Source organism: Staurois parvus, unplaced genomic scaffold (assembly GCF_062004578.1).
Source record: "Staurois parvus isolate SC_StPar_1 unplaced genomic scaffold, SC_StPar_1.0 ptg000277l, whole genome shotgun sequence".
NCBI classification, from domain to species: domain Eukaryota; kingdom Metazoa; phylum Chordata; class Amphibia; order Anura; family Ranidae; genus Staurois; species Staurois parvus.
The window spans coordinates 3,373,357-3,386,988 of NW_028318073.1; the positions used below are offsets into that span (position 1 = coordinate 3,373,357).

Sequence of the window (13,632 nt, forward strand, 5' to 3'; positions counted from 1 at the left end):
GGAAAGCTAAGGGAGGGCTGTCAGTTTTGTTTGCCAACCGTGTCCCATTGGGGACATTTCACTTCACATTCTGTTTCATAGCCACAACAGGAAGTGAGAGGTGATCCCTTCAAAGTGAGGCAAATCCCTGATAGTCAACAAGGTTACCAGAACTAATGTCCCCATTGGAAGATTTCCCCTCAACTCCTGTTCTGTAGTTGTTCTTTCACTATCATAGATAAACAGTCACCAGGACAGATAGAGAGAGTGAATCTTCCTAACAGGAACACAGACAGCAAGAAAAACCTGGCAGGTGTTTAATCTCTCTCCACTCATATCTAAAACTAAAATAAAAGCGTTTGCCTTTAGTTATGCTTTAAAACTTATCTAAACCCCCAAACCAAAAATCCTATGTATTACAGGTTACTAGTCCTTAGATGTAGTGGCTACACTGGTTTCCTTTTTTTAGGTTCAGTACATTTTCTGTAAATACAGAAAAACTCCTTTTGATCTTGCTAGGAATCCAGTGTCCTTGTAGCACTTGTCCTGAACACTGAACTGAAATCTCAAACAATGTTCTTAGCCTTACCGGCTATCTTCTGTGAACTAAAAACTACCCACTGTCAAATGGAGATGAGGAGAAAAGGAGGTGTTTGTAGTCCAAATCAGGAGAGCTGCCTGAGGGTGACAACACCAATCCATACAGTACTGTGAGTGGGCGTTGTCACCCTAGTACAGAAAGTGTGCCACTGGCAGGATTGCCAGGTGACAATAAAGCCTGAATAAAGAAAACTAATGCAGCCTCCACATCCAAGGACTGGAAAATTGCAATATATTGGATTTTGTAATTTTAGTTACATAGTTAGTCTGGCTGAAAAAAGACAAAAGTCCATCCAGTTCAACCATAAAAAAAAAGTCATAATCCTACACCCGCAGTTGATCCAGAGGAAGGCAAAAAACCCAGCAAAGCATGATCCAATTTGCTCCTGCAGGTGAAAAAAATCCTTCCTGATTCCCCGAGAGGCAATCGGATATTCCCTGGATCAACTTTATCTATAAATGTTAGTAACCAGTTATGTTCTGTGTATCCAAGAAAGAGTTTATCTGTCCCGATCAGCATGTCTCCCTGCAGTACACACCCCTGCCTGTAGTAAAACACACCACTCACACAGTTAACCCTGTCATTGAATAAAAATGTTAACCCCTTCCTCTCCAGTGCCATTAGTACAGTGTCAGTATTTTTTTTTTGCACTGATCACTGTATTGGTGTCAGTGACCCCAAGTCAGTTCCCCCCAGTGTCAGAATGTCCGCCGCAGTCCTGCCATAAGTCGCTGATCGCCGCCATAAGTTGCTGATCGCCGCCATTATTAGTATAAATAAAAATTAAAAATCCCAGTATCTTTGCCGCCATTTGTAAACGCTATAACTTTCACGTAAACCAATTAATTTACACGTATTGTTTTTTTTTTTTAGCAAAGACATGTCGCAAATTACATTTTGGCCGAAATTTATGACGAAATTTTATTTTGACATTTTTTTACTGGACATGTTTTATAGCAAAAAGTCCAAAATATTGTTTTTTTTTTTCTCAAAATTGTCAGCCTTTTTTTTTTATAGCACAAAAAATACAAAAAGCACAGGCGATCAAATACCACCGAAAGGAAGCTCAATTTGTCGGAAAAAGAGGATGTAAATTTAATTTTGGTGCAGTGTTACATGACCGCGCAATTGTGTGTTAAAGTAACGCAGCGGCGTAACACAAACCTCTTCTGTAACCGCTTCCTGACCACCCTATAGCAGAAATACTGCTACAGGGCGGCATGGGTGTGCAAAATCACATATATATATATACATGATTTGCACTCCCATGGTTTTCACGCCCCTCCCAGATAGCATCAGATTGCTGGTCAGTACACCAGTCATCACATTTAACCCCTTGATTGCCAGGAGCACGCTCATGTACAATAAACCTCCATTGCTAGTATAGTGTCTGAACGGGTCAATATCTTTGATCAGGTCAGCACTATACCACCGTTCACATTAGTATAGCGTTCCCAAAAACGCAGCGTTAGCGGGATCAGCCCCGGCACCTGCCAGCACCTGCGTTTAGCCCCTACGCTTACCCCCCCTTCTCCCCCAGCAAGTGCAGTGTCAGTAGGTCACTGTCACTTGATACATTGCACACAAAACAGCAGTGTTGGCAGAATCAGGCCTGATCTCTGTTAGCACTTGCCGGTAAATTTTGATGACTCTCATATGCAGCAGAGTGTCAGTACTAGTGCCGCTCTACCTTTTGGTGAACTGGCGAGTACCAGCGGTCTAGTACATCTTGGTCTTTCACATACCTCCTTGATTTTTGGCGCTGTTTTTCACATAATATCTGTATGCGTTGATTGTGGATCAAAGCAATTTATATGCACAACAATTTATCGCCGCCAACCCAAATTCAAACCTTGCCAGACCATTCGCATGGAAACTCATTACGGTTTTCAAATTTACATTTTTTTGGGCCTAACCCTCAACATGGGCATTACTAAAAGAAATGAATTGCGGTTGTATTGGTCCGCAGACCCGATTCATCATATGCCCGTGTTCTCTGCTGCCATGGCCAGGCATAGATATGAGAGTATAGTGTGTTTTATGCATTTCAACGACAATACACTCTGTCACCCTCAGGGTAACCCTGAATTTGACAGGCTCCACAAAATTCAGCCCCTCGCAAATCACCTTAACCAAACATTTGCAGATGTCTATACTCCCCAGCAAAACATCTGTGTTGATGAGTCCCTCATTAATTTTTCTGGCCGCCTTGCATTCAAACAATTTCTCCCCTGCAAGCGTGCCAGATATGGGGTCAAGATGTAGAAGACCTGTGAGAGGACAACAGGCTATACTTATAAGTTTCGGATTTACGAGGGAAAAGATAGTCACGTGGAGCCCCCCGGATGCCCAGACTACATGGGGAGCAGTGACAAGATAGTTTGGGACTTGGTGTCATCATTTCTCCATATGGGGTACCACTTATACGTGGACAATTTTTATTCAAGCGTGCCACTATTTAGACATTTGTACAATCTTGGAACTGGCGCTTGTGGCAAATTGTGACCTAATGTGTGGCCACCATTAGAAGTGGGTGGATGCAGGGTGGTATATTCTAATGGTGGGCATACCACACACTTTTTCTGGCAGAGATTTTTTCTCATTTTGGTCATTCAGTCCACAGGCTGCATACAAAAACAAAAGAACATAGTATATATACCCAACAAGGACCAGCGACGTACTGGTACATCACTGGACTTTGGTTATACCAGGATGATGCCTACAGCTGCAGGCATCATCCTGGTAATTTTTTCAGCCGGCGATCGGCTTTCATGTAAGTGCAATCCTAGTGGCTAATTAGCTGCAGGATTGCTTTTACAAGCATTGGGAGTTGATGCCCCCCTCCCCCGCTGCCTTCCACGGCCTTCTCGGGCAGTTTTGTGCCATCGGGGGAACCTGAGAATGCAGCCGGTGTTTCTGCCAGCTGACCATAGAGCTGATTGGAGACCAGAATGGTGTCAATCATCTCTATAGCCTAAGAATTCGGAAGCTACAAGCATTTCATCACTTCAGTTTTGCAGGATATAAACAGCACCATTAGTAAATTGGGAAAGCATCTGATCACACCGATTTTGGTTTGATTAGATAATGTAAGGCCAGAGGAGATATCTAGAGTCTGATAGAACCCAGATTTCTCAAAAAAGAATATATGACAATACCCATTGAAGTTATAGGGGATATTTGCATTCCCTGTTATAGCATTAGAAGTGATCAAAGCAGAAAAAAAAATGAAAGGTACAAATGTAAAAATAATAAAAAAGAATCAAAATAACTAAAAAAAAAAAAAAAAATCGCCCCTCCCATGTGCGCACACCTATGTGCACAAGCCTTGACCCTGTGCCGGTATGTAAACAGCAGTTGCACCATGCATGTGAGGTATTGCCGTGAAGGTCAGATCAAGGGCAGTAATTCTAACACTAGACCTCCTCTGTAAATCTAAAATGGTAGCTTTTAAAAGCTTTTAAAGCGTTGCCTAAGGATATTATAAATGTTTGCAGATTGTCGCCATTGCACGGGGCATGCACAGTTTTAAAGCATGTCATGTTTGGCATCTATTTACTTGGCATACCATTATCTTTTATATTTTACGAAATAATTGACCAATATATTGTGTTTTTGTGCATTAAAAGTAAAAAAAAAAGTGTTTTTTTTTTTTTTTTAAATTTGCTTTTGAAAAATCGCTGCACGAGTACTATGTGCCATAAAAAATTGTAGTACCCACCATTGTATTCACTAGGGTGTCTGCTTTAATGTTTGGGGTTTAAATTAATTTCTTAGCAAAAAATACAGATTTTTTTCTTGTGAACAAAAAGTGTCAGAAAAGGCTTGATCTTCAGGTGGTTAGACGAGTGAGTGATGTGTGACATAAACTTCTAATGCTGGGCATAAAACACCCCCACCCCCCAAACCGACCCCTTTTTGGAAAGTAGACACCCCAAACTATTTGCTGAGAGGCATGTTGAATCAATAGAAGAATTTATTTTTTTACCACAAGTTTCTGGAAAATGACAAAAAAAAATTTTTTTTTTTTTTTACACAAAATTGACACTTAAATGATTTACTGCTCACACATGCCATGGGTATATGTGGAATTACTCCCCAAAATACATTCTGCTACTTCTCTCGAGTTTGGGGGTACCACATGTGAGAGACATTTTGGCAGTCTAGCCAAGCACAGCACCCCAAAATCCAATAAGCAACTTCAGGCTTTTAAAGGGCTTTATTTCCTCATTACACTTCCTGACTACCTATCACAGTTTTGGAGGCCCTGAAATGCCAGGATAGCAACTAACCCCCCCCCCCAAATGACCCCTTTTTGGAAAGTAGACACCCCAAGGAATTTGATAAAAAGCACGATAAGTATTTTTTAGATCTCATTTGTTGCTACATGTTTTTGGAACATATATTTCAAAACCTTGTGAGAAAAAATGAGATCTGCAAAATACTCACTGTGCCTCTTTTTAAATTCCTTGGGGTGTCTACTTTCCAGAAAGGGGTCATTTGGGGGGTTTGGTGCTATCCTGGCATGTTTGGGCCTTTGAAACTGTGATCGGTAGTGAGGAAGTGTAATGAGGAAGTTACGCACCTTCAGGCTTTCAAAGTGATTATTGGATTTCAGGCTCCTGTATGTAGCTAGGCTCCCAAAAAGTCTCACACACGTGGTATCCCCATACTCGGTAGAAGTAGCAGAATGTATTTTGGGGTGTAATTCTACATATACCCATGGCTTGTGCGAGAAATAAATCATTTAAATGACAACTTTGTGTAAAAAAAAAAAAAAAGTTTTGTCATTTTCCAGAAACTTGTGGAAAAAAAATAAATCTTCCATGGACTCAATATGCCTCTCAACAGATAGCTTAGGGTGTCTACTTTCCGAAAAGGGGTCATTTGAGGGTGTTTGTACTATCCTGGTATTTTTGCACCTCAAGAAATGTGATGAGCAGTCAGAAAGTAAAAGCTGTGTAAATTCCATTATCTATATATATTTTGTAGACGCTATAACTTTCACACAAAGCAATCAATATACACTTATTGGGAATTTTTCAATCAAAAACATGTAGCAGAATACATTTTGGTCTAAATTTGACAAAATTTTAGTTTTTTTGGATTTTTTTTATGACCGAAATGAGAAAATATTTTTTTTTTCAAAAAAAAATGTTTTCTTAAAAATTTTTCTGGTTATAGCACCAAAAATAAAAAGTGCACAGGTTATCAAATACCACCAAAAGAAAGCTCTATTTGTGTTAAAAAAAGGACATAAATTTCATTTATGTACTGTATTGCATGACCGCGCAATTGTCCATTAAACTAGCGCAGCGCAGTGCCATAGTTTGTAGACGCTATAACTTTCACACAAAGCAATCAATATACACTTATTGGGATTTTTTTTACCAAAAACATGTAGCAGAATACATTTTAGCCTAAATTTATAAGTAACTTTGAGTTTACTATATATTTTTTATAGCTGAAAGTAAAAAATATCGTTTTTGTACAAAATTTTTGGTCTTTTCTTGTTTATAGCGTGAAAAATAAAAAGCGCACAGGTGATCAAATACCATCAAAAGAAAGCTCTATTTGTGTGAAAACAAGGACGTAAATTTCGTTTTGGTGCAGCATTGCATGACCGCGCAATTATCAGTTGAATTAGTGCAGCGCCGAGTAGCAAAAAGAGGCCTGGTCATTAAGGGGGGTAAATCCTCAGGAGCTCAAGTGGTTAATCTCCTTTTCTCAAGAGAGAATAAATTCACTTCCTCTAATCTTTCCTCATAGCTGAGCTCCTCCATGCCTCTTATCAGTTTGGCTGCCCTTCTCTGTACTTTCTCCAGTTCCCCAATGTTCTTTTTGTGAATTGGTGCCCAAAACTGAACTGCATATTCCAGATGAGGTTTTACTAATGATTTGTACACGGGTAAAATTATATCTCTCTGTGTGGAGCCTGTACCTCTTTTAATACAAGAGAGGATTTTTCCTCGCTTTAGAAACCACAGCTTGACATTGCATGCCATTATTAAACTTGTGATCTACCAGAACTCCCAGACACTTCTCCACCATTGATTCCTCCAGTTGTACCCCACCTAGTATGTATGATGCATGCATATTCTTAGCCTCCAAGTGCATTACCTTACATTTATCAACATTAAACCTCATTTGCCACATAGTTGCCCAATTAAACAGTACATTGAGGTCGGCTTGTAAATTGGTGACATCCTGTAAGGATGTTATTCCACTGCACAGGTTGGTGTCATCTGCAAAGACTGAAATGGGAATGGTAATCTCAGACCCTATATCGTTTATAAATATATTAAAAAGTAAGGGTCCCAACACTGAACCTTGGGGTACACCAATAACAACCCTAGACCATTCAGAGTATGAATCATTAACCACTACTCTCTGAATGCAATCTTTTAGCCAGTTTTCTATCAATTTACATACGGATTTTTCCAAGCCTGTAGACTTTACTTCACACATTAGCCGTGTGTCAAAAGTTTTTGCAAAATCCAAGTGTACCACATCCACCGCCACCCATCTATCTAATGTTTTGCTCACCTCCTCATAAAAAGAAATCAGATTTTTTTTCTGTCTTTCATGAATTCATGATGTCTGTTGCTTAAAATATTTTTTTCCAGCAAGAACTCATCTATGTGGTCTTTTATTAAACTCTCAGGTATCTTCCCAACTATAGAAGTTAAACTAACAGGTCTATAATTATTTGGTGAAGATTTTGACCCCTTTTAAAATATAGGCGCCAATCCAGTTGTACTATGACAGTCATTAAAGAGTCCCTAAAAATTAGAAACAATGGCTTTGAAATGATAGAGCTCAATTCTTTAAGGACCCGTGTATGCCATCTGGTCCAGCTGCTTTATTCACCTTATTCTGCCTAAATATTTCTGGATCATATCAATTGTGAGCCAATGTGGATCATCTTGGGCTGTGTTAATACCATGCCCATTAATGGACAAGAGCTCCCCCGTGCTCTTTAGATACATTTGAAGAAAAAAAAAAAAGGATACAAAGTGCAGTGTAAATTGTGCTTTAACAGTAGGCCCAAAAGGTCTTCAGTGGGTGAGCTATATTTTTTAGTTTCCGTCCATCACTAGCCTCAGCATGCCTTATATGGCTATCAGCAATTCGCACGGGCGGCCTGACCATTTGGAAACTTGGGCACTGACCGAGGGCCCGGGGTCAGTAGGGGGCCCCATGAGATGCCCCTGGTACCTTTTTCATAGGCTTTTTTGAGTTTGGGCAAGGACACAGGGGCCCGGGGGCCCCATGAGTTGTCAGTCCGCCCCTGGCAATCCGTTCCCTTTTTTGTTGAATCTATGAATTAAACCTCTATTTTGCCAGAAGCGATAAAAATTGTTTCCATTATGCATGAATAAAAGTAAGAACAAGATGGCTCTGCATCGAAGAGCGTTATCCTTTGATATTCCCAGCTAAATTAATTCTCTAAACCTTCTGTATGCTCCACTGTATGCTTTCTCTTCGCTCTCAACAAGTTTGGGTATTTCCCCTCCCTCCAATGCAGTAGCTTCTTGTTCTTATTTATTTACCATGTTTGTTTGTAACACCATTTGATACTATCCAGGTATCATTACTCTCTTTTATTGCTCTCATTTGTCGTTTCCTGCATTGCTACTAGAAAATTGAAATTACCGGTATATGTTATCCATATATGATAAAAACTGTTATTGTATTTCTCATTGGAATATACTGAAAAACATGCGATTTTCTGTATTATCATATATTTTCAATAAAAAAAACTATTGAAACAAAAACAAGTAAGAACAAGAACTAGAGTCAATTTCTTTGTCCAACAGCACAGTGCCATCACAGTATTAGTGGGTAACACACAGAATTTGCTAGAGTTTGAGAAGACTGAGAGGAGGATGAGTAAGGTTCACTGGTGGGGGACCCGAGAAGAGGAAAGTTAAGTTCTTGTCAAAAACTGTGTGTGTTTTTATTCACCACTGACTTTTTTTTTGGTGAATGAGTAGGGTGCTTTGTATCCCTTACTCATTCACATTTGGGGGGGTAGTCGGGATCTGGGGGCCCCCTTATTGTTAAAGGGGGCTTCCAGATTCCGATAAGCCCCCTTCCAGCAGACCCTCACAACCATAGGGCCAGGGTTGTGGGGAAGAGGCCCTTATCCTCATCAACAGAGGGACAAGGTGCTTTGCCGGGGAACAGTCTCCCAAGAAAAGCACCCCTTCATGTTGAGGGCATGTGACCTAGTATAGTTTGTGGGAGGGGGGACATGTTCCTTCCCCTCTTTTCCTGGCCTGCCAGGCTTGCATGCTCATAAAAGGGTGTGGTATGGATTTTTGGGGGTACGTCACATCATTTTTTGTGGCGTCTGGTCCAAGTTGCCTGTGGATGGTGGGGGGACCCCCACAACACCTTTTTGTTTGTTTTTTTTTTTTTCTGTTTTTTTTTAACTGACAGACTCCTTTGTTTACATTCTGCCATCAGCTGGGACTCCCTGACTAACAGCAGAGATGAGTCACTAGTTGTCAAGATGTCAGTGGGTGCTGGCTCCTTAAATACTTCTACACTGGGCACTTTCACCCCTTTCCTGCCCAGACCAACTTTCAGCTATCAGCGCTGTAGCACTTTGAATGACAATGCGCGGTAATGCAATGCTGTACCCAAATAAAATTTTTATAGTTTTTTTGAGACATGTAGAGGTTTCTTTTCATGGTATTTAGCTGGTTGCTGACCAGCCACAGTACATTTACTGTGGCAGGGTAGTACCGCTGCGCAAAATCACTTGTATATATATGTGACTTTGCATATCTGGCAGGGGGCGCGCGCGTGGCATCAATCACCGGGTCCCAGCCGGTGGTTACCCGCCAGAGCCCAGCGATTACCGGCAAACACTGACAGAGAGGATGGCTGCAGTGTTTACTCTGCAGCTCTCCTCCCTGTCATTTTCCAGCACACTGATCCGGAGAGCAGAGCTTAGCTTTCTGGGGCAGTGTGTTCCTGTGAAGCACACCGCCCCCTAGTGAAACACTCCCCTCACACAGTTAACCCTTTGATTGCCTAAAAATGTTAACCCCTTCCTCCCCAGTGCCATTAGTACAGTGTCAGTGTTTTTTGTTTTTTTTCTTGCACTGATCACTGTATTGGTGTCACTGGGGATGTCGGTGACCCCAAGTCAGTTCCCCCCAGTGTCAAAATGTCCGCCGCAGTCCCGCCATAAGTTGCTGATCGCCGCCATAAGTCACTGATCACCGCTATAAGTCGCTGATCGCCACCATTATTAGTATAAAAAAATACAAATTCCAGTATATAGACCGCCATTTGTAAACGCTATAACTTTCATGTAAACCAATTAATTTACTACGTATTGGGATTTTTTTTTTAGCAAAGACATGTCGCAGAATACATTTTGGCATAAATTTATGACAAAATTTGATTTTTACATTTTTTTTACTGTACATGTTTTATTGCAAAATGTCCAAAATATTGTTTTTTTTCTCAAAATTGTTGGTCTTTTTTTTTATAGCACAAAAAATAAAAACCGCACAGGCGATCAAATACCACCTAAAGAAAGCTCAATTCATGGGAAAAAAAGGACGTAAATTTCATTTGGGTGCAGCGTTGCATGACAGCGCAATTGTCAGTTAAAGTAACGCAGCGACGTAACACAAACCACTTATGGAACCGCTTCCTGACCACCCTATAGCAGAAATACTGCTACAGAGCTACAAGGGTGAGCAAAATCACACGTATATATACATGATTTGCGCTCCCGTGGTTCTCTCGCCCCTCCCAGATAGTGTCAGATTGCCTGTCAGTACACCAGCAGTCACATTTAACCCCTTGATTGCCAGGAACATGCTCATACACAATAAACCTCCACTGCTAGTATAGTGTCTGAACGGATCAATAGTATAGCGTCCCCAAAAATGCAGCGTCAGCGGGATCAGCCCCGCCACCTGCCAGCACCTGCGTTTAGCCCCTACGCTTACCCCCCCTTCTCCCCCATCAAGTGCAGTATCAGTAGGTCACTGTCACTTGATACATTGCACAAAACCGCAGTGTTCGCAGAAACAGGCCTGATCTCTGTTAGCACTTGGCGGTAAATTTTGATGACTCTCATATGCAGCAGAATGCCAGTACTAGTGCCACGCTACCTATTGGTGAACTGGCGAGCACCAGCCTTCTAATACATCCTGGTCTTTCACATACCTGTTAGATTGTAAGCTCCAAGGAGCAAGGCCCTCCTAACCCTCTTGTATTGAACTGTGTTGTTGCTGTATTGTCTCCCGTTATATTATAAAGAGCTGAGCAAACTGTTGGCGCTATATAAATTCTGTATAATAATAATACCAGCGCTACAGTATCACTTGGTGATGTGGCGAGTCCCATAAGTGCAGTATAAGCTGGTGCAGTGACGAGCACAAGTATTGTTCCACAACCACCAAGAATTTGCACACAGCCACGTAGAGCCCCTAGTATCTTTCCGAGTGTGCTTGCAAATCCCGATTGGCAGCCCACATATTCTGCAGCACCCGTACTTCCCCCATTCACTGCCCAACCTGGAGTTCAGGTGGAAACAGCAAATTTACCTACTCCCCTTGATTTTTTGGAGCTATCTTTCATGGAAGATCTGTACGCATTGATTGTAGATCAAAGCAATTTATGTGCACAACAATTTATCGCCGCCAACCCAAATTCAAAAATTGCCAGACCATTCGCATTGAAACCCATTACGATTTCCTTATTTACATTTTTTTGGGCCTAACCCTGAACATGGGCATTACTTAAAAAAATGAATTGCGGTTGTATTGATCCACAGACCTGATTCATCATATCCCGTGTTCTCTGCTGCCATGGCCAGGCATAGATATGAGAGTATAATGTATTTTATGCATTTCAACAACAATACACTCTGTCGTCCTCTGGGTGACCCTGAATTTTGACCGGCTCCACAAAATTCAGCCCCTTGTAAATCACCTTAACTTTGCAGATATCTATACTCCCCAGATAAAAATCTGCATTGATCAGTCCCTCATTAATTTTTCTGGCCGCTTGCATTCAAACAATTTCACCCCAGCAAGCGTGCCAGATATTGGGTCAAGGTGTATAAGACCTGTGAGAGGGCAACAGGCTATACTTCTAAGTTTTGGATTTATGAGGGAAAAGATAGCCACGTGGAGCCCCCCGGATGCTCAGACTACATGGGGCGCAGTGGCAAAATAGTTTGGGACTTGGTGTCATCCTTTTCCATATGGGGTACCACATATACGTGGACAATTTTTATACAAGCGTGCCACTATTTAGACATTTGTACAATCTTGGAACTGGATATCGTATGTACTCTCCAGCGCCTCAGGAAATGCACAGCCAAAAGGGAAGCGAGGGGTACCAGGACAGCGACAACCAAAGGAAATGCTTCAGGGGTGCAGTCCTCCTCAGACGGGGAAATCAGCCACTGGATAGAGAGAAAACAGGTGGCGCACACACCTAGTACATTATCCAAGATGGCCGTTGTGGCCATTGTAATTTTTCTATGCTTTTTAGATACATGCTTCGTTTGTGAGTATGTTTTTATTATTCTTTCACTCCTACAATAAATCTTGGATAATGCATTAGGTGTGTGCGCCACCTGTTTTCTCTCAATCTTGGAACTGGAGCATGTGGCACCGTGTGACCTAATGTGTGCCTACCATTAGAAGTGGGTGGATGCAGGGTGGTATATTCTAATGGTGGGCATACCACACACTTTTTCTGGCAGAGATTTTTTCTCTTTTTTTCATTCAGCCCAGAGGCTGCATACAAAAAATAGAACATAGCATATGTACCCAACAAGGATCAGCGATGTACTGGTACATCACTGGAATTTGAATGGTTACACCAGGATGATGCCTACAGCTGCAGGCATCATCCTGGTATCATTTTTTTCAGCTGGTGATCAGCTTTCATGTAAAAGCAATCCTAGTGGTTAATTAGCTGCAGGATTGCTTTTACAAGCAATGGGAAATGATGCTCCCCCTCCCCTTCTGCCTTCCTTGGCCTTTTCGGGCAGTCCCGTGCCATCGGGGGAACCTGAGAATGCAGCCTGTGTTTCTGCCAGCTGACCATAGAGCTGATTGGAGACCAGAATGGTGCCAAACATCTCTATAATCTAAGAAATCCGAAGCTACAAGCATTTCATCACTTCAGTTTTACAGGATATAAACAGCGCCATTTGTAAATTGGGAAACCAGCTGATCACACCGACCTTGGTTTGATTAGATAATGTAAGGGCAGAGGAGAGATCTAGAGTCTGATAGACCCCAGATTTCTCAAAAAAGAATATATGACAATGCCCATTGAAGTTATAGGGGATAATTGCATTCCCTGTGATAGCATTAAAAGTGGTAAAAAAAATGAAAGGGACAGTGTAAAAAAAATTTAAAAAATCAAAAAATGTGTTGCAACCGTACCAAAGTACCATCGGACCTTTTTCCAAAAAATGCGCTATGCTGTGCTGCATAGATGTCAACGGGCACCACAGAGAATAATGTGATTTCCACTGTCATGTAATTCTGTGCGACTCAATTTGCATTTGAAATCACACTAGTATGAACCAGGCCTAAGAGGACATTTTAACTCACTGTGTGTGCTTTCCTTTTACTTTAGTTTCTCTCCTGTAGACACAACAGAAAGAGAAAGCTCCCCAGTTGAACACAAATGGTAAAATACTTGAGTTTTTACTTTTTCTTACTCTATGCAAAATGAAGAAAAAGGTTTTAGCTTTAGACATATGTTAAAGCGGAAGTAAAGGTAAAACCTAACTAACTCTAAACCTACTCTCAGCCACATTCTAAGCCAAATCTATCTAACCCTGTAAGGCTAGGTTCGCACCTATGCAGGCTGCGTTTGAGCTGTTTCTGCATTGCGTTTTGCATTTTTGCACTTGATTTTTTTTTATGCATTTTTGCCGAATTTTTTTGCGTTTTTTGCTGGTTATTTCCATTTTTTTATTTTTCCGGTAGCTAGGCACATGCAAAACGCATCAAAAACGTGGCAAAAATACATCAAAAATGCAATACATGCTT

At 41.2% G+C, this 13,632-nt stretch overlaps 1 protein-coding gene across 6 annotated transcripts in view; it reads left to right on the forward strand.

The window, feature by feature from the left end:
• The window catches only part of RMDN2 (regulator of microtubule dynamics 2), a 284,536-nt gene that overhangs the window by 149,719 nt on the left and 121,185 nt on the right, over window positions 1-13,632 (forward strand). For 4 of the 6 annotated variants that reach the window (XM_089681785.1, XM_089681783.1, XM_089681782.1 and 1 more), the window contains one exon: window positions 13,214-13,267. The exons of the other annotated variants lie outside the window; for them this stretch is intronic. In XM_089681785.1, coding sequence (XP_089537911.1) covers window positions 13,214-13,267 — 54 coding nt within the window. The remainder of the gene's footprint in view (window positions 1-13,213; window positions 13,268-13,632) is intronic. 6 annotated transcript variants of the gene reach the window in all.